The sequence below is a fragment of the Callionymus lyra genome, chromosome 4 (assembly GCF_982586985.1).
Source record: "Callionymus lyra chromosome 4, fCalLyr1.hap1.1, whole genome shotgun sequence".
NCBI lineage: Eukaryota > Metazoa > Chordata > Actinopteri > Syngnathiformes > Callionymidae > Callionymus > Callionymus lyra.
This window is the reverse complement of record NC_141821.1, coordinates 19,445,052-19,472,147: the sequence shown is the minus strand read 5'-3', so window position 1 is coordinate 19,472,147 and position 27,096 is coordinate 19,445,052. Positions and strand designations below refer to the sequence as shown.

At 37.8% G+C, this 27,096-nt stretch overlaps 1 protein-coding gene across 3 annotated transcripts in view; it reads right to left on the bottom strand.

Annotated features, from left to right (window-relative positions):
• Window positions 1–27,096, bottom strand: part of pdcd6 (programmed cell death 6) — a 160,993-nt gene extending 133,897 nt beyond the window's left edge. The window contains exons 1-6 of one of the 3 annotated variants that reach the window (XR_015710900.1): window positions 26,878–27,096; window positions 23,091–23,152; window positions 16,346–16,390; window positions 15,822–15,992; window positions 14,838–14,947; window positions 14,519–14,696 (exon numbers count right to left, since the gene is read on the bottom strand). Coding sequence is in view for 2 of the 3 variants with exons in the window: in XM_087789113.1 (XP_087645239.1) it covers window positions 14,598–14,696; window positions 14,838–14,947; window positions 15,822–15,992; window positions 16,346–16,390; window positions 23,091–23,152; window positions 26,878–26,960 (570 nt within the window). In the remaining variant the exon portion in view is untranslated. Of the gene's footprint in view, window positions 1–13,888; window positions 14,697–14,837; window positions 14,948–15,821; window positions 15,993–16,345; window positions 16,391–23,090; window positions 23,153–26,877 lie in introns of those variants that run through there. The other 2 variants (XM_087789113.1, XM_087789114.1) reach the window with 2 other exon arrangements.

Sequence of the window (27,096 nt, the reverse complement as noted above, 5' to 3'; positions counted from 1 at the left end):
CCACAAACACATTTTTTTCCAACCCTCGGTTCATCATGACTCTGAGGTCACACAAGGGATACCACAAACACATTTATTTTGAGCCGGCAGCAAAGACACAAATACAATCCTCGTCTGTTTTGGATTTGAATCTCCAGTCTGTATACTCACACAAAAGAGTGGCTCCTGTGTTTTGAGATGTTTGATGAAAGAGCATAAATCTTCAGGTGAACTCACAGTGACATCACTACTGCGTTTCATTCAAGTTGAGCAGGAAGCGAGGCCACCGTGCCAACCATCCACAATGGTGGGAAACAACACAAACCTATCGCGCTGCCAGTGGGAACTTGGGTGATCGCCCTCTGGGGAAGAACCTTTTTCACTCGCCCTACAGTCCCCTGCTTGCACATTTTTTCCTGCGTCCATGACACGGGGAAGAAACAAGAGGAGCGTTGGCTGCCAGGTATGGTAAGCCTCTGGCATCTGTCCTAATTTCTAAAGAGCACCAGCTGGAACCGGCCCATTCTCGGTTCCATACCACAATCCCGACTCCCCTGATTCTGTTTGACCGCCGCTTATTGAGAGCACATGTGTCGGACATGTTTTTGTAACCCTTAATCACCAAGTATTTTCTCTCCTCTCTTTCTATGAAAATACCACCATTTCATTCAGCTCCTTTCTTGGTCTTTATGTTAACTTAATGCTAGTTCCAGGGTCCATTCTTTTCTCACCCATCCGGCGGCTGCTCTGGGCTTTTGGCATTGTGACAGTACATTAAGATGAGATTTAAGGTGGGAGAAAACTTAGATGTTAATCACTTTTAAAAATAGATAGATTCATAGTCAGATAGTTGTATGGATGGATGGATGGATGGATGGATGGATGGATGGATGGATGGATGGATGGATAGATGGATAGATAGATAGATAGATAGATAGATAGATAGATAGATAGATAGATAGATAGATAGATAGATAGATAGATAGATAGATAGATAGATAGATAGATAGATAGATAGATAGATAGATAGATAGATAGATAGATAGATAGATAGATAGATAGATAGATAGATAGATAGATAGATAGATAGATAGATAGATAGATAGATAGATAGATAGATAGATAGATTGATGTGGCCGTGTGACTGATATGGCCTTTGGCCTCTTGGTCAATTTAACCTACAGATAACACAAGGGATACCACAAACACATTTGTTTTCAGCCCTTCAGGTCACCTTGAGTCAGAAATAACACAAGGAATATCACAAATGCATTTTACTTCGGGCCTTCGGATCACCTTGACCCAGAGACAAAACAAGGGATACCACAACTACATTTGTTTTTGGGCCTACTGGTCACCTTGACTCAAAGAGGACAAAAGGGATATCACAAATGCATTATACTTCGGGCCTACGGGTCACCTTGACCCAGCGATGACACAAGGAATACCACAAATACATTTGTTTTCCGGCCTTCGGATCACCATGACTTAGAGATAACACAAGGGATACCACAAACACATTTGTTTTCGGGCCTACGGGTCACCTTGACCCTGAGATAACACAAGGGTTAAGGATAGAAAGACCTTCCAGCATTTACTTCAATGCATACATACTGTTGTTGTTCAGATAGAAGGACGAACACATGGATGAAAATGTGATTCTGTGCTCGAGGTAAAACAATACTATGACTGTGTGATGATCTCCTGGTGAATTATAAAGCTGCTGAACTGAAGACTGTTGTCTTCAGTCAGTAGTTGACGGTGTTTGTCTGAAAAACACCAGAAAACAATTTCCTTCCTTTTTTCTTTGTTTGACAAGGAGGATAAACAGAACTTTTTTTTTCAGGGGAAATTCCGAGAGAAGTCGAGAAGCGACTCCGTGGGTTTATGAATCCATCGACTGCAACGTCGGTGAGAAAGATGGTTTTCACGGACATCAAAAAGCACGAAAACACAGACTCATCCAGCTCTTCAAAGTGTCGGCGTGAAAAGGAGGAAGTGCTCTTTGAAGAAAGCGTCTCTGCTCTCCATCTTCAACCAACACTCAGATGGTTAGGATAGAAAAACGGTAGGAGGTGTTCCCGAGCCGGGGTCGAGACAAGAACGACAGATGCCGATTCAAAGGTGAGGAGATAAGGAACCAAAAACCCTCCAGTCTGACGCTATCAGCGGCCCCCGGAAGGATCTTCCTTCCTTCTCCAGAGTGCTCGTCCCCGGCACCTCTGCTGCCGTCGCTGACTGATAGTTGTGTCTGGGATGTGTTTGAAGGAATCCACACAGACCTGGGCTTTGTCCCTCATGAATTTGAAATATGAGAGAGAGAGAGAGGGACGCCATTGATGTCAACTCAAAGAACAAGATGTTGTGCGATGATGATGATTCCGGAAACAGATAGTCAAGTCGTCCATCCGGAAAAGTCGGGAAGAATGAGATAAAAAAAAAAAAAAGATTTAAAAGGAGTTTCCTGTTTGGTCTGTGTCGAGAAGAAACAAAACCTTCGTCCTGTGAAAACTCAAAGTTTGAGTTAAGAAGGTTTTGGGTTCGTATCCCACAGAAGTCACACCGGGGCCATATTTGGCCCCTTTGACTGTAGCCTTGCTGCCCTCAAGAGATGTTTTTTTTGTCGACAGCTTACAAATGTATTTATTATTGTATTAACTCTTTGACAAAAACTTTTAAAAGTTTTTTGTTTCAGATTTTTTTTTGTAACTTTTGTGAAAAGATTTTGAGAAAATATTGACATCATATTTAGAAGAAAAAGGTCATTTTTCCATCAGTTTCATTTACACAAAAGGTTCATAAATATTTGTTTTTCTAAAGTAAGGTTTATTTTATGTTGATATTTCTTTCTTTACTATTGTTTCTTTTTTCTTTTTTTTTTTTTTTCATATTTTAGCTTTTAGACTGAGGGCCCCTCACAACACTCACACTATCTAATGTGGCCCCAGAGAAGATTTAACTGCCCAACGTTGATCTAAATGATCAGGATATGTTCATTTTTCGTGAGTTTTTTCTAAATGTTTTTGGTTGGATTTTATTCCTTAAATTCCTTAAATAGATTCAATATTTTTGACAATAGTAATGACAGTGTAATAATAATAACAAAAAATTACTTCTAGTTTGCAATACACATTTTCTAAATAGAAGAATTAAAATAGAGGAATTCCTCTGAGGGGTCCGGGACCCCCGTCGGTGAAGACCACACTCCTCGGACCTGCAGCGTGAAACCCGACACACCGAGGAAAGGTGCTGGTTCTGCTGGTTCTGCTGGTTCTGCTGGTATCTCCGCCGCATCAAAGCTCGCGGCGCGACAATGGCCGACCATGGGGGCGACGAGATTAAGTTTGATGTGGATTAAACAATATCCGGCACTGGATTAGAAAAGGAAGTCTTTAACCGGAAGCTCTCGGTTAAAATCCAGGATAATGATGAGATTTATACGATTATTATTCACTCGGGAATTCTTAAGATTCCTTCGAGGGTTTAGTCACGACCACCAGCACAGTACTTTATTACAGTAATAATCATAACAAGGATGATAATAATACCAACAAAAGAACAATAATAATAATGATAATAATAACAATGATAACAATGATAATAATGATGATAATAATAATACAAACAAAAAAAAAATATAATAAGAATATAATAAGAATACCTACAAATAACAAAAATAATAATGCTAATAGCCACTAAAATAATAATAATAATAATAATACCAACAAAACAACAATGATAATAATAAAAATGATAATAATAATACCAACAAAACAACAATACTTCATGTCTTAACAAGAAGGATCTGTCTCGTCTGCAGTTAATACAAAACTCTGCAGCGAGAATTCTGACCCGCTAAAGTAGAAGAACTCACATTTCTCCGGTCCTTAAAACTCTTCAATGGCTTCCAGTTTCTTTCAGGATCAACTTTAAAATTCTGGTTCTTACTTTCAGATCTATTCATGGTCAGACTCCTCCTTACATCACTGATCTGATCCAGACTTACACCCCAGCTCGGGCTCTGAGGTCTGTGGATCAAAATCTACTTATGGTTCCACGCACACGGCTCAGGACCAGAGGAGAGAAATCTTTTCAGGCTGTTGCCTGAAGCTTTGGAACGATCTTCCTCTCTCTCTGCGCTTGATGGATCTACTGACTCCTTTAAGAAACATCTTAAGACCTTTCTATTTGTTCAGGCTTTTCCTTAAATTTCTCGAACTCCTGTGTTGTTCTCAGTATTATCTTGATCTTTAAAGTATGTACTTTTTTGAGTATTGTTTTGATTGTTTAAGCGCTTTGTGACCCTGGTCTGGAAAAGTGCTCTATAAATAAATATTACTTACTTACTTACTTACTACTACTACTAATAATAATAATAATAATAATAATAATAATAATGATAATGATAATGATAATAATAATGGTAATAATAATAATAATGATAATAATGATACCTACAAAACAACAATAATAATAATGCTAATAGCAACAATACTACTACTACTAATAATAATAATACAAACAAAGCAACAACAATAATAATGAGAATAATAATAAGAATATAATGAAAATAATAATAATAATACTAACAAAACAACATTAATAATCATGAAAATAATAATAATAATACCAAAAAAACAACTCTAATAATAATGACAAATATAACATGAATAATAATAATAATAATAATAATCTCTATTTATTTAATAGGGAGCGAGTATAACAGGGGAGGGAGTGGAAAAAACGACAAAGTGTTGAGCTCCAACTTTGAGACACTTTGTCGCGGTCATGCGAGCGACCTCCACCGCTCCCCGGAGGTGCCCCGGACCGATAATAATAATATAATGAAAATAATAATAATAATACCAACAAACAACAATACTAATAATGATAATAATAATATTTATAATAATGATAATAATAAAATGAAAGTAATAATTCCAACAAAGCAACAATAACAGTAATGAAAATTAAAGTAATAATATTAATACCAACAAAACAACAATGATAATAATGAAAATTATAACAATAATGAAAATGAAAATTATAATAATAATGAAAATGAAAATTATAATAATAATACCAACAATGATAATGATGAAAATAATAATAAACTGTATTTTTATTATGATTAATAAGGAGTTGTTATTAATGTTGTTATTAATCATTATCGTTGCTGTCCAACAATTAAACATTTCATTTGTAAAATATCTGGAGACTTCTTTAAAGAACAAATATCCACAGAAACAAAAACAGTGTTTGATTTCAAAGTGATGTCATGTGACTTCAAGTCAGCAAACACATGTTGGATCTGGTCAGATTAGAGTCAGAAGCTCTGCTTCATGTGGGCCGCTCTGTGGTTCTCCTCATTTATTCCTCCTCCGAGTTAATCTGGAAACCAGATTAATGTGGGATGTAATGTTTACCTGACCTTACAAGTCTGGGTCATGATCGTAGTGCGGATCCAGACTCACGGCGATGGACGCCAATAATATCAAACGTTATAATAGCTGGTTAGTATTGCAACAATGAGCTCAGTGAATCAGAGCTGCGCTGTTTCCTGAAAACTTCTGGAGGGAACCGTCGGTTGTACATGAACTTGATAGATACAGGTCTTTAGAGGAAGTTGTTCGTGTTGTACGTTGTTGGATTCATTTTATTTTCAATCCATTAAATAATGCCTTTCTTAACTGGTTGGAAACAGGAAAGAAACTGAAAAACTAACATTTGAGGGGAAATATATTTTATAAGTATTAAAATAATCATAATAGTCAATTGAAGTATTATTCTTAGAGTGATGGTTCACCCAGAATTCAAACTTTCTACTCATCCTCAAGTGTTGGGATTATTTTCAGAGTAATCTTTTCCTTTTTAGAGTAATAGACAAAAAATGTTTGTTCATATTAATGTACTGACTGGAGCTCAGTTGTCTTTGTCCAAAAACACTCTTAAAAACATCCAAATACCTCCATACTGCTCGTCTGTAACGTCACTCTTGTATTGAAGCCTCAAAGAGAATAATTTTTCTGGACAAAATTAAACAAATCGATATATTAAGCTGGTTTGTAGCAGACTTTTAAAGATTAACAAGCAATATAAACAGGAAGTACTCTGGGTTATATCTTCCTCTCTCTTTGCGCTTGATGGATCTACTGACTCCTTTAAGAAACATCTTAAGACGTTTCTATTTGTTCAGGCTTTTCCTTGAATTTCTCGAACTCCTGTTGTGTTCTCAGTATTATCTTGATCTTTAAAGTATGTACTTTTTTGAGTATTGTTTTGATTGTTTAAGCGCTTTGTGACCCTGGTCTCGAAAAGTGCTATATAAATAAATATTACTTACTTACTTACTTACTTACTACAGTTCCAGCCTACTGTTTACACTGGAAGCGCTAGCGATATTTACCCCTTTTGCAAGTAACACTTATTTCTTTTTTTCTTCTTTTTTTGTGACATTTTTACCACCACCAGTACCACAACAAAACATGTTTGGTTATTAGCAAAACTTTGTTTCCTCCATTGACAGACAGCAATTCCCCTTACAAATAATCTTTACTTACTTACTTAACATATTATGTGATTTCTTTTGAAATGTTAAAAAAGGTGTCTTTTGAGGTGTTAAAAAAAGCAGATGTCTCTCAGATCTCTGTGTGCACTGCTTTAGAGTGCATTTTAAGACAGTGCACTTACTTGCATGGTGCGCAAATTTCAACAGGGTAGTTCTGTCTCAAATCAAACACTGCTCTACACACTTACAGGAAATTACTTGACAGCTTCTTCTTCTACTACTTTTTAACGCTGATTGCAACCAGCCATTGGACTCATATCCCCAACACCTGACAGGGCTTTTTACCAACTGAAACAAGTTATTAAGTTGTGTTTCATTTAGTTATAATTGTTGTTGTGTTGTTTTGTGTTAAAATTAGTATTTTCACGACACATTTACTTCAGTATCTGCTCCGAAAACGCGTCGTCAGTGACGTAGCTTCCGTTTAGTGTCACTAAGATTGCGGTCGTTAAGGGTGAAAAGTGTCCATCGATCAACACTCAATTTTCTGGCCGTTTGAGTGCACTTATTTAGTGCTCATTGCGCACTACATTTTCACTGATGACTCATTGGGACGCACTTAGAATATTAAGTGTAAGTGCAGACTGTCAGGATAAAACAGGAGATAAAAAAATATTTTTCCACCTGTTTTAGATCAATAATTAATTTGTGATAAATTTTTCATAAACCATAAACTGCACCAACTTTCTACCCAGTACTCCAGCGAGGGCAGTTAGCAGACAACTGTGACGTAAACCGAATCCTTCCACTCATTTCCTGCTCGCCGGCCGGCTGTGCCCCGGAGAGGAAGCCACAGGTTTTGGCAGCCAATCACGTGCCAGAGAGCTGTCAGTTGCCGTGGTCGCCATTGGCCCACATCAGAGCGACTCTCTCAGGGGTTTTCATTTTATTCCGCAGCCACAAGGATTCCCTCCAGATGTTGCCGTCGGTGCCCAGCTACGGATTGGTTGCAGAGATTGACCATTAAAAGAGATTCTCACGGAATCACAGATCTGAAAATAAACCTCAGAGTGGAGACACCTTTGATGTGAGAGAGTAAAGTAAAAAATAAATAAAAACTAGATACGTCTCTAAGTCTCTCGACCATAAAAGTGAAGAATGTCTTCTTAAAATCGTGATAAGTGGTGAATACAAATCAAACTGTTTAAGCAAAAATGTGACATATTTATAATCTCCAGCATATCTGGTCTAGACAAGGGGATGCTTGATTTCTACACCACAGCAGCAGAACACTCTCTGGCTATTTTTCTTTTGAGATGGATATCAATGCAGTTTTATCTTAAATCAGTGACTGAAAACCTTCTATATTCAAAACAAAACAAAAAGAGAGACTAGATGCTACAAATTATTGATTTATTAGTAGATACGAGTCTGTATTTAAGATTAAGAAATTAAATGAATGAAACCTACCATGAGATCACATAAATAATGTGTTGGTCTTTAGGTCTTTAAGTGCATTTTTAGCTATATTAGATTATTTTATTATCCTTCTTTTTACACAAGTCTTATTCCATAATTTATTTTAAAAATAGTTTATTCGCAGGGAAAAAGGCAAAAAGAAATAAGCTAATGACAAAATTACAATTTCATTATTAAAAACGTTTTTAAAATTTTTGTCAACAACATTTAAAAAACATCCTAATATCAGAATCAGAAACTTTTATTGCCAGTGTTGTGAACACAACATAGGATTTATTTGTGGTGTCACTACAGAATAAAAGTATGGAATTAGAACCAAGCACTATTTATAATCATGTCATGTTTTTGTTGTCTCCTGCTCCACTACCTTGCATAATTCAAAAGTTGGACAGAAACTTGCGTTATCTCTAGGTCAAGATGACCCGAAGGCCCGAAAACAAATGTGTTTGAGGGATCCCTGTGTGGTTTCTGATGGATGTTGTTCACCTTGACACAGAGACAACATAAGGCTTAAAAATAAAATAAATAAATCACTTGGAAATGTATATATAAATATATACTGTATATTTAACCCTTGTTTTACCTTTGGGTCAAGGTGACCCGAAGGCCTTAAAACAAATGTGTTTGAGGAATCCCTTGTGTTGTTTCTGGTGGATGTTGTTCAGCTTGACCCAGAGACAACATAAGGGTTAAAATAAATTAATAAATCACTTAGGGAAAAATATATAAATATATATATTTAACCCTTACGCTATGTTTTAACCCTTGTGCTATCTCGGGGTCAAGGTGAATGACCTACACCAGAGACAACACAAGGGATACCACAAACGCATTTGTTTTCAGGCCTACGGGTCACCTTGACCCTGAGATAACACAAGGGCTAAAATAAAATAAATAAATAACTCTGGAAAAAAATATATATAATTACTACACAAAAAAATTAATCATTCTTATTTTAACATACAATATTCAGCCCTGTTCATAAGCAACACTTTGGATTAGTCATTAATACAGTGAGCAGAGCAGAATAAAAATGATTAGAGCTACAATAAATAATTTTATGAAGACGCTTTTTTCTACGCTTTTGAAACAGGGGAAACTCAAATTGAGGGGCTTCTCTAAACAATTAGGTGATCTCTATTTTATTTTATTTTGTCTCTTAACTGATGAAATCCTCGTACATTTAACTGACCAAGTCAAAAGCCTGACCCGTGCGTTAGGTTTGATACTTAAAAGAGGAAATTAAGATGCGGAGGCGGATGTGGCCCCGAGCTCTTGACCGACCAGACACTGCTGATGAAGGCATTGTCGTGCTGCCTCGCTGCAAAATTACAGGCCTTCCACGATAAGCCCGAAATGTTTACACTCTGAATCTACTACTGCCGGTAAATTACAGTACAACGGTGGTATTTATAAACACGATAGTTGTGTTTGAACGCTGTGGCGAAAGCAGTGACAGCTCCGTACGAGCTGCTCTCAAATGTTCCAACAGATGCAAAACAAGGAAGGCCTGGCAGCTTTGGAATAAGATTAGAGTGTTTACAGCAAACAACAACCAAAGTGGTACTTTTCAGAGCTGCAGCCGAGTCAGCGTGAAGACCTCGCTGGATGCCTCGTCGACGCCGGCGGAGGAAAACGGTGTTTATAGGGAAATCGTGTGACATAAATAATGTGCAGGCCCCTGTTTTGCTGCAGAGTGGAAACCTGGCAATTGGCGGCTTCCTCTTGGACTTATCACGACTGCCCAGAAGACTCTGGCCTCCACGCCGGGAGGTCACGGTCACTGGAGTTATCAGAGCAGCGACTCTGTCCACACACACACACACACACACACACACAACAGTAAGAGACTATTGATAACAGCGGCGAAAAAATAGCAACAGTGTTGACTTTCTGACAGCAGAAGAAGGATGGTGTGTGCTTGAATTGAAAGGAAATGGAAAGATAGGTGGATGGAGAACTAAATATAGAGGTTTATTTTTACCTCCAGTACTGCTTCAAATACAAACCTCAAGAGTATTTGTAACAGTAGACAGAAAGTGCAGACCTCTGCCAAGCAGCTTTTTTCTTCCAAACAAAATGCAAGTTTCTACATTTAAAGCTAATATCAACGTGTAGTGTGTAGCAACGCTAAAACTAGTGATGTGCTGATGATGCTTCATCAAACTGTGTCATGTTGTTTAGAAGTCAGTAGGTGTCGCCATCAGTTTAAATATGATTTATTGTTTTGCTATGACAGTTGGTCAAAATAAAAGAAAATAGTTCAGAGACCGCCATCTAGTGGACTCTGAAAAGAATGACACTGCTTCACGAAGCTTCATCAGCACTATGGAAAAGTAGGCCAGATCCTAAGATTTTAAAGCCTAGAGTGCCATCTAGTGGCCTTTCAAAATACACTGTATCACGATTCAGCTGATGCTCTAAAACTCTAAAAGGCCTACACAAATAAAAAGATGCTTCTTGAAGGAGTCAGTAGATCATCAAACACAGAGGGAGAGGAAGATCGCTCCAATGTTTACGAGCAAAAGCCTGGAACGATTTCTCTCATCTGGTCCAGGAACCATTAGTAGATTCTGATCCACAGACCTCAGAGCCCGAGCTGGGGTGTAAGGCTGGATCAGATCACTGATGTAAGGAAGACCATGACCATGGATAGATCTGAAAGTAAGAACCAGAATTTTAAAATTTATTCTGAAAGAAACTGGCAGCCAGTGAACAGTTTTAAGGATCAGGGAATTGTAGGTTCTTCTACTATAGCAGGTCAGAATTCTCGCTGCAGAGTTTTGTATCAACAGCAGGCGAGACAGCTCCTTCTTCTATAGACACGAAAAATAAACTGTTACAATCGTGAAGACACAAACTGAGAACAACTTAAACTGGCAGTGAGCTGAGAGTGCAGGTGAAGGACGTGTGATGACCAGATTTTTAGAATATTCCAAGTACAATTGTATTAGATCAAGCTATTGCTTCTGATCCAAAAGAGGTCCGTGTTTCTAAATCTGTATCCAGAAACAAATATACTTCAAAGATATAAATTCTTACGATGCTATCCTGCAACAATAGAATGAAAGAATTGTGATCATTTTTAGATCTATTTTTAAGATTGTTTTCAGTGGAAGATCCCAGGCTATCAGCACTGACACTTGCAATAAGGAGACCTATGGAGCAGCAGCTGAAAGAACAACTGAGCTCCAGTCGCTACATCAAAATGAACAAACATTTTTGTCTATAACTCCAAAAAGAAACAGATTACTCTGAAAATAATCCAAACCCTTAGTCGACATGAGGGTGAGTAGAAAATGAAGTTTGAATTTTGAGTGAACTATTACTTTAACAAAGGCTTGAATGCGTCACGATGCTGTTCAAACTACCGTCAGCGATAAATGTGTAAATGTTCCTCGTTGCAGGTTTCAACTCTTCCACCTGGACTCTCCCTAAACCACACAGAAACCTGACGCTCAAGTTCCCCCGACGAGTGAATCAACATATTCTACACCAGCAAGCAATTATTCCTCATTTTCCACCTTAAAAACGCCCTCGAAATACGACAGCTGAGAAACAAATGGATTCCTGATGTGAAGAGCTTCAGACCCGCGACCGGAGCCTCCGTTCTTGCGATGGAGAGTCTCCGCTCGTCACAGACCGACTCGAGCGCTTGTGGTATTTACACGTCCGCGCTCCGACAAGTGGCACTCAGCCGGACGAGAACCAGACGATGATGGATCTTGAGGCCACTTCCAGCTGCCGAGGAGGTTGGTCCAGGTTGGAATCATTATTTGCCATCATGGGTGAGGATGATGATTTATTTGGAGAAGCACAGAAATCGCTCTGACATCTAGAGGCTGACGAAGAGCGGCACGCTTTAGTGTTTTCTGGGCGTGTGCTCGTGAGGTCAGTGACGGGAGCACGTCACGTTGAATTATACAAAAGGTTCTGTAGAAGGTGAAACAGCTGTGATGGGTTGATCAGCCGATGCTGTATCATGATATAATACTAGATGGCACTCTCAGTACAAATGATGCCAGGATATATTGAATTAGTACTGATGTGCTGATGAAGCTTCATGAAACAGTGTCATGTTGTTTAGAGGTCAGTAGGTGGCGCCATTAGTTAAAAAATGATGTGATATTTCATTAGAACAGTTGTTCAAAACAAAGGAAAATAGTGGAGAGACCGCCATCTAGTGGACTTTGAAAATAATGACACTGCTTCATGAAGCTTCATCAGACCGTCACTAAACACAAGGGCTAAAATAAAATAAATAAATAACTCAGAAAGATGTAGATCATATATATAGTTTCTACAGACAAAAAAATATCAATGATTCTTTTTTTACATTCAATATCCAGCCTTGCTGGACTTTAGTTTGTAATCAACATTTGGATTATATCATTAAAACAGGGAGCAGAGCAGAATAAAAATGACTTGAGCTGCAACAAATAAACAATAAATTACTTTATCAAGACACCTTTTTCTTATATATCACTATTATGATCTTTAAAATGCTGCATGAAACAGTGTCATATTGTTTAGAGGTCAGTAGGTGGCACCATCAGTTTAAAGATGATGTCATGTTTCATTAGAAAAGTTGTTTAAAACAAAAGGAAAATAGTGCAGAGACTGCCATCTAGTGGACTCTGCTTCATGATGCTTTATAAGACCATGAGTTTAAACTTTTTTTTTTTTAATCAACAGCAGTTGTTACTACGATAATTTCATGCAAAACAAGAGGATTTTCAGGAAAATTCTTCTGCTGAAATGATCCTTACAGGCGGGAAAATAGATTAAATTAGGAAAGTCTAAACAAATTCTAGATACTAGAAATTGAATTGAGATGTAAACTATTTGGCTTCGCTGTTTTGTTCCCCGTCCACACCGACCCGGCCCATATTTGTCAGAATCGTATCATTAACAAAGCCATTCCTGTAACAGCAGGGTGTTTAGGAAAAAAAAAACCTGATGAGTGGATTCCACAGATTCTCTTCCTTGAGAACTTTAGGGGAAAACGAGAGCTCTTCAATACAGGGTCACCAATGAACGACCTCTGGCAGCAGATGCCGGGCCGTCTCCTGGTCCACCACATTGTTCACCTTTGTTGAGTTCATCACCGGAGCTACCTCGACACCCTGAGGCGCTGGACCAACGGTCAGCTCTGACCGAGACTTCAGATCCAATAACAGCTGGATTTTAATCGGCTCACACCTCATTCTAAATTGTCACTTTCGGTCAGAAGGACACAAAGAACTCTCTCACACAACACACACGTCAGAAACCAGCAAGGTTACCGTTTAATCCTGGTGGTAATCTTGAACCAAAATTGATTAATATTTTTTTTTTTTCAGGTTTCTTTCCTAAAAATAAATACAAGAAAAATGTTTTTAACGTTTGTGTTATTTTGCTAACTATCTTCCTTCTTAGCAGAGGAACACATTCAGAAAAATTCTAAAGTAATCTCTTGAAAGGATTTTACCCTGACAAACATTGACACCTTAGTCATAATGACCATCTGCAGTGGTCAGTTCTGATTTCATGTGCGTATCTGGGAGACAATAAGCAGCTTATCTTGACAGAAAAGACATCCTAGTATGGTGCATATGAGACTTCAGCCACAGAGCACTCAACAGGAACCGGTAACAGACGACCACAAAAGGATAAAAAATACACATAAATAAGCATAGAAAAATGGATGTAAATCTTTGAAAGGAAGTCATTAGTTGTTGACCACATTTTAAGTGACCCTCTGCGTCATTTTAAAGCGTTAATTTGAATTAAAGATGATACAAGTGATAGTCCGACATACAGCAGGAGCTCCAGTTTCACATATTGGTGCATTGCAGTGGTTAAACACTACAAACGTACAGCAGAGGGCGACATGGAGCCGACTTACAAGTCCATCACTCTGAATGAAAAGTCAAGCCAGGGGAAATTGTTGTACCTTTTTTTTTTAATAAAACATTATTTTCGGTTTCTTCAACATAATTAAGGCATCATGCACGGACAAAAAGAAAAGCGGTATGCTCACCCACTACCAAAAATCAGATCTTCTAATATTGGCTTTGTAAAACATGTTAAGAAATATGGCGTATAAGCTGGCATGTCAGTGAATCTCAAAGCAGAACAGCGGCTGCTTTCACAGTTTTTGTAAACATGGCTTTGAGCAGGGCCGAGGAGAAGACGAGGAACAGAGAGGCATGCTTCCATTTGGGACTCTTATGTCCCCAACTTGCATGCAAATGCACCTTAAATCATATTTACAATGCATCATTGTATTCTCAACAGAACATTTTTTTTTGATAGCAATAATCAAAGTTAAGACTTTCTTTAAAAAGTTAATCGACAACAACAGACAAAGACAAATGTGTTTAAATTATTTTCTCGCTCAGAGGCTCCATCACAGATCATCTTCCAATAAAACACTACAAGATTTTTCCTTTGTTGGTCACCAGGAGGACAAAGAAAATCCTCTTTTCTTAATGGCTAGCTTTTAAATACATCAGGCAGCCTGAAGGGAGCTATAAAGTGGGCTAAAAAAAAAAATCTTGCAGTGTCCACTATTGCCGACATCCGGGAGTTGCCGCTAGCTTTGGCACGGTTGTGTCCAGTTGTGCTCTTCTGTGTGGATCCATGTGCATTATACTATATTGAAGACCATTGATAGATACTGTTCATATGAAACCTGGATCCAGCCATCCTGGTCTGTGTCGTACCGCCTGAACACATCGGTCAACCTCTGAAAAAACAACATGATTTAATGATAAAATCTGACAAATGCTTCTTTACTCATTGTTATCACGACTGAAATGAAGCTTTAATATTAAATATGTTGCTTTGTTCGGAGGTGCATCCTTGATTTAATAAAAATGTGTTTTACCTGTAGCACGATACAGCACTGAATGAAGTCGTCAAAGGCCACCTGTCCCTTCCTCTGACGGTCAAACTTCTCTATCAGCGTGCAGTAGAACTGGTCTGACAGGCGATATCCTGGACACAAGGAACAAGGCAAAGAATTAGCTAAAAAGCTCTGCAAATGTAGAACTCATTATAGATTAGTTATATATTTAATGAAAAAGAAAAAAACAATAACAGCAAAAACAACATCAGAAAAAGCTGTTAAAGCAGCAATTTACAAGATTACAACATATTTGCTTTTGGCTCCCTCTAGGGTTAGATCATTGTAATTTAATTGTCGTGAAAACTTAAGTGTCTCCATTCCTGCTGCTATAATACAGACATACATTCATGTTTAAAAACAACTGGGAAAAAGGCTGTTTTTGATCCCTTTTTCCGTTTCTTCAAGCTTCATAAAGTACTTTCAGTACTTCAGCCATTATAAGAATAAATACCATCTCCAAAGCAGTCTGGTGACCACATGGACACAACAGTTAGGTCCAAAGTTCTACTGCACGACAGTTTCAAATTAAACCAAAGATCACAGAAAAGATACAAAAAGAAAATCGGAATAATCTCAAAATATTAGTTATATGCGGCTTAAAGGAAATAACAGTTTGGAAAAGTTCTCATGTCCGTTTATGAGTGTCTTGTAGTGATGAGGTTTCATGATACAGTAGAATACAGTGTATTGTTTTGCCACTAGATGTCACTCTCCGATGCATATTCCTGGGATCTTTAATCATAATTTTAAACCGAGAGCGCCACCTTGCTATGATGTCATCATGAAACCTCATCAACCCTTGACTAGTGTCTACACATCTGAAAGTTTATGCCACAGTAGGAAAAGAACAAACGGCTAAATCTGTTGATGGAAATCTGACCTCGACCACGAGAAAAGAAGAGTGGTGTTGACGCTGAGAACATCCCTTCACCACACAGATAAAAGTGGAGTATACAAGCATACTTTGCAGCTCACCGAATCCAGTCAGAGCTTGCTTGAGCTCATTCTTGTCAATGAAGCCCGAGTTGTCTCTGTCGTAGGTCCTGAAGATGTTCTGCCAGTCTGTGATGTACTTCCACACCCCGGCGAACTCGTTGAAGTTCACTCCGCCTTTGTTTTCCCGGTCGAACATCGCTGCAGCGAGAGAGTGTGTTAGTCCGTTTTCTGCTGAACACAAGAGTGGGCGATCTGCGGCGACTGACTATTCTGACTGTAAACTCTCGAGACTCATCCTCTGTAATCTACTCGTCATCCTTAAGCACTTCACCTCATTTGATCCGACACAAGCAAACGTTTGTTAAAGTCCAAGTTGGTCAAATATCTTGTCGATCCACAAAAAAACCATGAGATCAGATTCACATTTAGGAGTCTGAACGTATTATACATGTTTGGTTTCTTTTAAGTCGTCATGGTGAAGAAGCATGAGGACAAACAAAAGCGTCTTGTTTGGTGAATAGGAGGGGATGTCAACAAACGTAATGACTTACATATGATGGAGCGAACAGTCACTGGGTTGAAAGGTGTCCATGTGCCTGAAAGAAACAAGTAAAGTGGCTTTAGTATGGACGGAAAAGTATTGATTTCTTATGACTTATTACAACTTCTAGAACTAGTACTGTTGTATTATTTAAACCGCAGCGAACAAAACCACTGCATTATAAAATCCAACATACAGACAAAGAAAATATAATTAAACGACTGGTTTTATTTATCTAACATGTCTTCTTAATCCTGTTATATATAATATTATATATAACTAATCCATGTTAAATAGAAAACTATTCAGCTTCAGCCTTAGCCAACCAAGGAGAGAAGTGAGTGGAAGAGAATTTGATTGAATAAAAGCATTACATCCCAGGTCAACATTTCTTTCATTCATCTCAGGGGAGATTTATAGTGTAAATACAATCCTTGGACAGTAGTAAGAAGGCATGCATGTACCAAGAATGAAAATAGGATTAAAAAGAAAAAGGCATGCCTTCAGGCATTTCTGCCACCCGACCCTTGGCTGAATGTTGAGAAGTGCATATCTGAGACACGCCAACGATAAACATTGATAAAAAATGTACATTCAAACACACACTCACTCACACACACGTGTCTGCAATTACATGAGTAGAAAGTACTCTCAGACTTTACATTCCGATTATGGCAACATGATGGTTTCATTTAGATTTTTTTTATGATCCATTTCTAGCAATTGAGAAAAAAAGTGAAGGTATTATAGGCTTGTTTTAATGATATAATGAACCAAATCACCCGCGTCTGATCGCGTCTGATCGTGTCAAGTCTTCTCTACAAGATATGCCGATTCTTTTTTGAGCCTGACATTTGTAATATATAGTAACCGTCTAGGGAGGCGGATTTACACTGAGCCACATGTTAGGGGTGGAGTGATGTCATATTTTGATGCTGTATGGTTGGAGAACATTGAATAAACAAGGAGCAAAGCTTGTCTTATAACATTGTTCTCAGTAGAAGACGTTACACCATGAAAACCGATCATTTAGGCAGAAGAGTCCGTCCAACAAATCGTGACCTCAGGAAAGTTAAAAACAAAACCACTATGCGTAAATTTCATATATATCCATCTTCATCCTAATTACTAGTTAGTGTTTGAAGTTACTGATTTGCAGCTTAATTTGTGTTGAACATCATACTTTTCATACATATTGAACTATTCGGAAAAAAAGTTGAGTTTGTGTTCCTAAATAAACTGAACTGAACCAATGATTCTTCTCTGCATTGTTATCTTCAAAATATCTGCATACAGTTAATAAGATGAGAGAAGGACACGTGTTTTAGGACTTAAACTAGCTCTGAGACGCAGTTCTCTGAACTGGTTTAGTCATGTGGAAGTCTGTGTGAACCGGAGAAGATTTAGACCAGATTTCAACTATCGAGCTGCAGAGTCAGTGACGCACAGATGTTGCACCAGATAAAAGCAAAATATTTTCCCATCTTTTTTTTCTTTTTTTGATGCCAATGACCTCTACACAACCAGTCTAGCCTATTCACTATGATGTCGGTGTATACCCAGTGTATCCATTTTAAAATCGGAGAAAAGGTGTACTAGAAAATAATCCAAAATTGAAAAAAAAATAGTTGGAAGGCAAGGTTGCTGTTGCATCCAGCTCACATTTAAATTAAAAAAGGGGTACACATCCTTCAATGTCCAGACAAGTAGTTTGTACAAATTAATCACACAACACTCAATTGTTACCATCACAAAAAGCAAAGCTAGCTTTGGGTGAACATTTTTCTGGCTTTAACAGCAAATAAATGAACAAATACTTTCTCTAATCAAATGTGAAAGTGCTTGTAGTGCTTCTTAAAATATTAACAAAAATGTTAACCTTTAATTATTTACATTATCAATAAACAATGAAGTGCATAAACAGTCTCAAACAACCTGGAGCAACATGCAATATCCAGTATCTGTGAGTGTTTTTAACTTTAAACTTTGTTTTTAAGCCAAAACAAGCCCAAACATCAGCTTAAAAGCTGCTGTTAAAATATGTTTAACATTTGAAATAACAAACCTTAATTCAAAGTTATTTAATTTACTATTTTGATCTGATTTGACACGATTCAAAAGTAAGTTAGTAAAGCGTTTAACGGTGTTATGACTAAACTAAACTCTTTAAATGTATTTTTGTGTCATCATTGATCGTCCTGAAGTTTATGGAATTTAAATTTAGCGCTGACATCACACACGAAAATCAGCACACACTAAATTATTATTATTATTGGATTGAGGCATATTCCAATGATAAAAGTAAACATTAAAACTAACAAGAACGTTTGTTATTCATGCGTCGACTGAAAGTTTCTCTCGTCTCTACAGAACAGTAAAGGTAAGTGCTTTGTTTGGTTTTGTCATAATGTTTTTCGATCTCATGTTCTTTGTCGTGATGCGTCTTTAGATGTTTAATAAAGTTAGCGTTGAATCTTGTACAGTGATTTCTCCTCCTCTACACCACCACTTACATCATTACTGCAGGAGAGCCACTACTATGAGAAAATGCGCATGATGTCATCACAGAAATATATATAATTTTTAAATATCGATACAGTATCGTGCATAAAAATACAGCGATATATCGTTATATCGATATTTTCCTACACCCTTATTAGCTACGAAGTTACTTAGTGAAACATAGTTGAGTCAAAAGGGATTTGAAGTGTGACAATACCATTGAAAATAAATATATAAATAAAAATCACAAAATCATACGAAACATTTTTTTTTTGTTAGACTTTTCCTTTTCCCCACCAGAAGGTTTGAGTCACCAAACATGTGCAGCATGGGTGAGAATTTGTGTGACTGTGAGTCTGGTGGTGGACCAGGACAATACGCCGCCTGTTTCATGCGCACACACAGTCCTCTCTCACTGCTGAGCTCAACAGTCCATGGTTATGTGCACGGAGAGAGCGAGGCGAAGGGGGGAGCAGTGAAGGTGCAGGAATAACACGCCGAGCTGCCCACAGTGTGTACATCCACACATGAAACCCGGAAAAAAAAAAAACTGCCTATACACACTATACACACCTGGTATGTACATGCAAATGTTTTTGTAAGCATAAGAAAGATGTTTCTGACCAAAAAGATGTAAAATGTACAAGAAATCCTTCAGGATGATGATTAATGATAAGAAAATAACGTTTTCTGTAAACAAAAGTATAATCTAAATTTAATTATTAATTTAAAATAAGTCTGGCTTTTGTGTTCATTCAAAAAAAACTACATTTTCATTCACCAAAACATATTAGAAAGTGTTTGATGCTGAGCAAACATGCTGCCTCCACATCACTTCCTCTAACCCTGCAACAGGAACATTGACCAACTGAACTCACATTTAAGTAAGTAAGTAAGTAATATTTATTTATATAGCGCTTTTCGAGACCAGGGTCACAAAACGCTTAAACAATCAAAACAATACTCAAAAAAGTACATACTTTAAAGATCAAGATAATACTGAGAACAACACAGGAGTTCGAGAAATTCAAGGAAAAGCCTGAACAAATAGAAACGTCTAAGAAACATTTAAGGAAGAACAGTCACCACCTGCAAAAAACTACTGCATCCATTTGCTTTATCAAATGCTACAGATATAGACCGTCGGTATAATTAAAGTTTGCCCTTCGGCTGAATGTGCAGCACACTTGGTTTGTGCTCCGTCACGTGTGTCAGCAGTTTCACTGGCCATTACTGCCCCAGCAGACTTAAATAAATAACTCAAGTAGTAAATTAAATGGCTGAGTGCAGGAGGGGCGAGGTGGTGCGGAATCTACTTACGAGCGAGGCAACAGAAGGTTAAATGTCATATTCGCAGAATGACAATGGGAGACATTGGATGATATAGAGATCCCCATGGGATAGAAGAAGAAGAGACGTGGTTCGAACTAAATGTGAAATACATTCAGAGCCGATGACTTGCAGGTCATGACACTCATCTGTCATATTTGTCAAGAGAGACGCATTTCAATTCTTTTTTTTCATCCCAGTTCCCATAAATAATACATATTTAGTTTGTTGACTTTCTTACCAGTCGACTGTGACTGTTAAATAAAGGAGAGAATATACAAAAATAATTAAACTTAACTAAAGATGGCTGGATTCCTTCATAATATGAACATTTCCAACAGCTTCACTTAAGATAAATCTGGATGAATAGCTAGAAATACCAATGGAAACCTACTTTTTGAAGTGACTTAATACTTTGTTTTGTCAATGAACGTTGGACTGATCCTTTTAAGCACTTGAGCTAATCATCTGATAAACCAGATCACAAAAAAAGCAATATCGCTCTTTGACCTCCAGAGGTAATAATAAAGCTAAAATACTGATCGTGCGGAAATGTTTGAAAAGACTTTTCGCAATTTCTATTTTGTGCTCATTTGTATTACTAGTTCAATTCTAAATATACTTTAACTAAAAAACGTCAGGAATTTCTCGTATCTTGTTTTCCCATTTAATTATAAAAGAAATGTTTTAGTTTTTGGATCATAATTATTATTTTTTTACCGATAACCGATTACCTAATATGCATATCTAGATATTTGACTTTGTAATAAACTTTTAGGAGACGGTGGAATTTAATTTTACGCCATTTTGCCATCATAAAAAAAAAAAACTCTTTCTTCACTCCTCAACAGTCACAAAGAATATTTTTGCAGATACTTGTACCATGACTAAACACACTTTCTTCTTCAACTTATGCATCCTTTGTGCCTCAGAAAGCTTAAAAAGAGGACCCTGTCTTATCTGCTGCATACATAAATACTGAAGCAGCCAGAACATGGGATTAATCAATACACACACTAGCACAAAGACACACACTATAATCAGTATTCTGAGCTTGGATCATTGCGCAGTCGGCCTCTTCCCCAACTGCTGCTTCCTCCGTCTCTGACATTCCAAAATATCCAGAAACAAATTGTGAAAAAGACGTGGCAGGTCTTTGAAACAGTGCCAGGGAGACACATAATCAACCTGAAGCGGAACTCATTGTGTTTAATGAAAAGACAAAACGTTACGGCCCATTGATCCTGGCTGGGTTTCACAAGAGCCGTCTCACTGACGGTCGGGGTCAAAGTGACATGATTGGGTTTTATGTGAGCATCAAAACAGCTTGTGACACCATTTTCACTGCAAGCATTGTCTTCCCGTCTTCAGGGCAGAAGGGACTACCAGCATTATTCATTCATCACCACTCCTCAAACAGCCTCACAGCATCTTAAGTATACTGTATACCCGAAAGCCAGAGAGGGAACAAAACCTTTAATCCAGCTTGAACCATCCTCCTGAGCCACATCAGACAGACAGCAGTGCTCCTTCCAACACCACTGGCTGTCGATTCTGTTTCTTTCTGAAATCTATTCATTATACTTACTGATCTATAGGCATGTTTAAGACCTCAACACCTCTACACTTTATAGCGTATAAATACATCAGCTGTGATGAAGCTCTCAAGCAGGATTTTTTTGGGGGGGATTTTAACCATTTATTACTTCAAATGTTAAGGTGGTGGTTAACCCACAATTCTAACCTCATTCATTTTCTAATCACCCTTATATTCCTTTTTAGAGTTATAGACAAAAATGTTCATTTTAACGTAGAAAATGGAGCTCAGTGGACGAACTTCCTCTGAAAAGACACAAACATCCAAAATACTTTCATACTGTTCGTCTGTAAAGTCCATCTTGTATTGAAGCCTTAACGAGAATAACGGTTATAAATAAGTCTATATTTTACGCCCGCTTGTGGCAGACATTTTAAGAATAACAAGCTATATAAACTGGAGGTACTCCGGCTAAATATTGCAAGAGCTTACAGTGTACTGTAGACATTAGACGGTAAGCACCGTGTAAGTGCATGCCATATTTACCCGGAGTACCTCTAGTTTATATAGCTTGTTATTCTTAAAATGTCTGCCACAAGCGGGCGTAAAATATAGATTTATTTAATTTTGTCCAGAACAATTCCCCATGGAGAGGCTTCAATACAAGAGGGACGTTACAGACGGGCAATATAAATGTATTTGGATGTTTTTAAGTGTCTTTTTGGAAGAAGATGAAGACGAAGACAACTGAGCTTCAGTCGCTACATTAAAATAAACACGCATTTTTGTCTATAAATCTAAACGGGAATAGATTACTCTTAGTCGACATGAGTGTAAGAAAAAAATAAGAAGTTAGAATTTTTGGTGAACTACCACTTTAAAAAAGTAAGTAATTAAGTAATTTATATTTGTAGACCGTTTTTTAGACCAGGATCACAAAGCAAACTTAGTTATAGTTCCTCGTTGATAAAAATGAATTAATAAAATAATATTTAGCATAAAGTGAATGAACACAAAGCCATGATATGTAGCCAGTTACTTGATTAACTTCATCTATGATAATCACTTATAGAAGTCGTGTTAAAAGCTGCCTTTTACCACTTAAAACTCTTTAAGTCAGTTGGACAATGTAGCAAATTCTATTGCGGTTAAACTGCTCCTTGTGTTTCTTGCTGGCTTTGTCACCTGAAGAATAATGTTTCTCTATATGATATTCTTGTCAAGTCTTTTGGTTTTTAAATTAATTTACATATCTTTGACGGAACATACTGTAGAAGATGTTGCCAAATAAAAATTAAAATGAGTAGAACAAAGGTCAAGGCAGAATGTGTAGCAGAAGTTGTTTTCTTATTAAAGGGGACGGAACATCACAAGTTTGGTAACATACCGTTTGATAAGGCCTGCTGAAGCTCCGAGTCTGAGATCACTCCGCTCCGGTCTTTGTCCACTCTGGGGAGAAGAACACAGATTAGATAACGCCTGCATTCACAGCTTTACACACCTCAGCACACAATCGCAAAAGGCATCAGCAATTGCCAGCTGAAACACTATCCGCCTGGTCGCGTGTTAGAATTTCAACAGTCCATTGAAGGTTGAATGAATAGACACAGAAGTCGAGTCTCGTAAAGATCAGGACGGCAGAGGCTCTGTTGTGGTTACATTAGTTGTCCTCGACACAGCTGAGAAAGAAAAACAAAAGCTGGCAGCGCGACAAGATATTAGAAGGAGTCATCTATGACTGTATAGAACAAATCACACGTTTGAAAAGGCTCTGCAGCAGCAAAAGTAAACAGTAAATTAACTAAATAATTTACACATTTTGCACTGTATGTTTGCTTTCGTTCAGGAGAAAAATCTTTAAACTTCTCTCCATTAGTGTGTACAATTTAAATTTACATTCATCTTCAACCCTTGGCAAATATGCGGATGACGGCCAAGGAAACAGGTTTTCAAAAGCTGATAAACGAATATCACTTTAAGAAAAGTCCCATCTATAACTGTCCGAAAAAGGTTCCATGACCAGGCAAAGAAATATGACTCAGTAATTCCTTAGCAACCAACCTCAGTCAACATGTCAACGTCAGCCTCGCAAAACAAATAGAATCAGAATTCCAGGAGAGAAGAAAAAAGGGCGTGGAAGAGAGGAACTCCCCGAAGAAAAGAGCGGACCGGCTCAGACCAGACTTTAATGGGCCGAGTTTCCATAGTTGACAGTGGCGTTACAAGTACAGCTGTATCTGTCTGTACACCATCTATGCACTCCGCTGTTTATCTGCGTGTACCTTTGGTTTTATATCTACACCTCAGAAGTAAAACAAACAAACATTGAGATGCTGACTCGACCTCCTTCAGGAGGAAAAATACTCTCAATGAAGGAGCACTTTGTCGCGTCGAGGTGGTTGATGCATACTTTGCGGAAACCAAACCTTGTCTAAACATTGATGGATAGTACCAAATGAACGTTACTGAGAAGTTGGCCCAATTCAACAACCCGTCTCTTAGTAATATTTCGTTTTTCTTTCCATTTGCCCCACACAATAAGCCTCAGGTTAAGTTACATCACTGTTTTTCACAAGAACCCTCCGAGCAAGAAAATGAACCATCTGTCTTCTCCATCTTTGTGCCGTTATTTATATATATCTTTTTTTTGTATTGAAACACCACAAGAGCGGAGAGCAGTTTCTTGTACTGTGATTTTCCTGCATGGCTTGAAGTTTCCTAAGGTTGGAATAAAGCTTTTTGGACAAAGCACGCCCTAGTTTCCACATAAACAGCCAGATTGTAAGGCCATTTTAAATTGTTAAACCAGGGAACTACTACTTAACAACAAGAAGCTATACAAGAAAAATAATACAATATAATATTATATATTAATTAGCCAAGTATATCCTCATATACGGTTAATTGACCATTAATTACAGCATAAACTCTTATCATTCCAGGGTACAAAACAGAACTAAAAGATAAGAAGGACTAAAGAAAATATTGTTTGATTGTGATCTTATGTTAGCTTTGTTTTAAAAATAACTCTTAACATGACACATTCTAGCATTAAATAAAACAATTATTTTACAAATGATTTAATGGGGAATGTTTGAGAAAGTGTTCATTTAAGTTTCATATTTTAATGATTTCAGTTTCAGTTTGAGTTTATATATTTACAGATTGCATTGACAAAGGTTACAGTTTTACAATGTTATAATGAATGACTGCCTCTGATCTCTTCTAGAAGATATAGACTTGTTGATGGATCTACTGACTCCTTCAAGAAACATCTTAAGACATTTTATTTGTTCAGGCATTTACTTGATTTTCTGGGAGTCCTGTGTCTGTCTTCGGGTCTTGATCTTTTAAAGTATATATTTTAACTGTGTATTGTCTGTGATTGTTAAAGCGCTTTGTGACCCTGGTCTAGAAAGACGCTCTAGAATAACCTTTACTTACTTACTTACTTACTTACAATTATGTAGTGTGTTCAGCTGAGAAAAATCAACACTGTGTTACAACACACTCTGGAGCTCGTAATCCATGCGTTTGTGTCTTCTCGTTTGGACTATTGTAACAGTTTATTTTGGTGTGTCATACAAGAAGGAACTGTCTCGCCTGCAGTTGATACAGAATACAGAGAATTCTGACCAGCTCTGGTAGAAGAACTCGCATTTCCCTGATCCTTAAAACTCTGCATTGGCAGCCAGTTTCTTTCAGGATCAATTTTAAAAATGATGGTTCTTACTTTCAGAACTATTCATGATCAGACCTTACATCAATGATCTGATCCAGCCTTACACCCCAGCTCGGGCTCTGAGGTCTGTGGATCAGAATCTACTGATGGTTCCTGAACACGCTTCTGGACCAGAGGAGAGAAATCCTTCCAGACTGTTGCTCTTAAGCTTTGGAAAGATCTTCCTCTCCCTCTGTGTTTGATGATCTACTGACTCCTTCAAGAAACATCATTTTGTGTGTTTTATTATTTTAAATCTTTTATTGTGTACTGACAGCACAAAAACACGTATGTTGTGTTGACGACAAAAGTGTCTGATTCTGATACATCACATTGTAGACTGTATATTTTGTTCAGGACAGATATGACTGATTTAGTACCTAGCTTTCATATCCTGTTTAAACAATGAAGATGAAACAATAGTTGAACAGTAAAGTTCAATTACTATAGCTTAATTTATCTTAAATCAACTTGGAACCTCAATGTAACGGCTCTTTTTAAAAAGCTACTTTATCTTCTTCCTTTGATAAACATGACCAAATGCTTTGTTGTCCCAAATACATTAAGAAAAATACTTTATTTTCAAAGCCAGGTGGTTGAGATTAAGGCTCAAATTAGCAAAACCCCGGCCCACTAATCTCATCCAGACGTGATCCAGGGACATGCGAAGGAGGTTACAATGTGTGTCTTCACACTAATAAAAAAAAGCAAACCAGCGTCGGTCTGAGTCAGAAGTGGAAGGTGTGTTTATATGCGTGACACAGAGGTTCTGCCGCTTCAAATAAGCTCCACTGACTCTTGATCACATGACTAAGGGAATTCCAGCACACATTTTTTTTCCCCCCAGAGAATCATCAGATCAGACAAGCAAAGATGGTTCCTGGTCATCCAGGACAGCGTTGTGGAATAATAACATCTCATGACCTTACACATGCCATTTGAGGTGTGGGGGGGGGGGTTGCTTTTAGGGCTATTGCAGCAAAACATACATTATTTATAAAAACAAGAGAGCATCCCTTTGGATGGGAATGATGGGGGCACGAGAGGGAAAACCCTCTGCAGTATTACATAACACTATAGGTTACTATTACTACTTCAGCTGCTCACACTTTTTTTTTGAAGGATTCTAGGAGGCTCAGGAAGTAAAACTGGGTGAGAAAATGTGTCTGAAGTTTACTACAGAGGGACTGAACACCACGACGAGAACATGAACGACATACATGTTGTTGTGAGTTAACCATAGATTAAATCAAAACACAAACTGACTTCATGAGGTCCTAGTGTGACGTGTGACCACATTTTTTTTTTTTTTTTAAGGGGAAGCTCGTTCCGTTTCCATTTTTTTTAAACCAGACTAAATGAGGGTCAGTTATGGGCGATAAAAAAAATAAGCGACATCTCCCGCCGCTACCGAACCACAGCGGTGACAGTGTCCCGGAAAACAAACACTCACCTCTGGAAGATATTCCACAGGAAACCCTGGTCCTGAGGCGCGTTGATCTGCGGCGCGGCTCTGTACGGGCTGTGGTAAGCCATTTTAAAGGGAATAGAAGGGTGAGAATGTGTAGTAAAACGGAGACGCGGCGACTTCTTCTTCTTCTTCTTCTTCTTCTTCTTCTTCCTGCTGAGCTTCTTTCTGACGCCTCCACCCCAGTCCGGCGCGAACGACGAT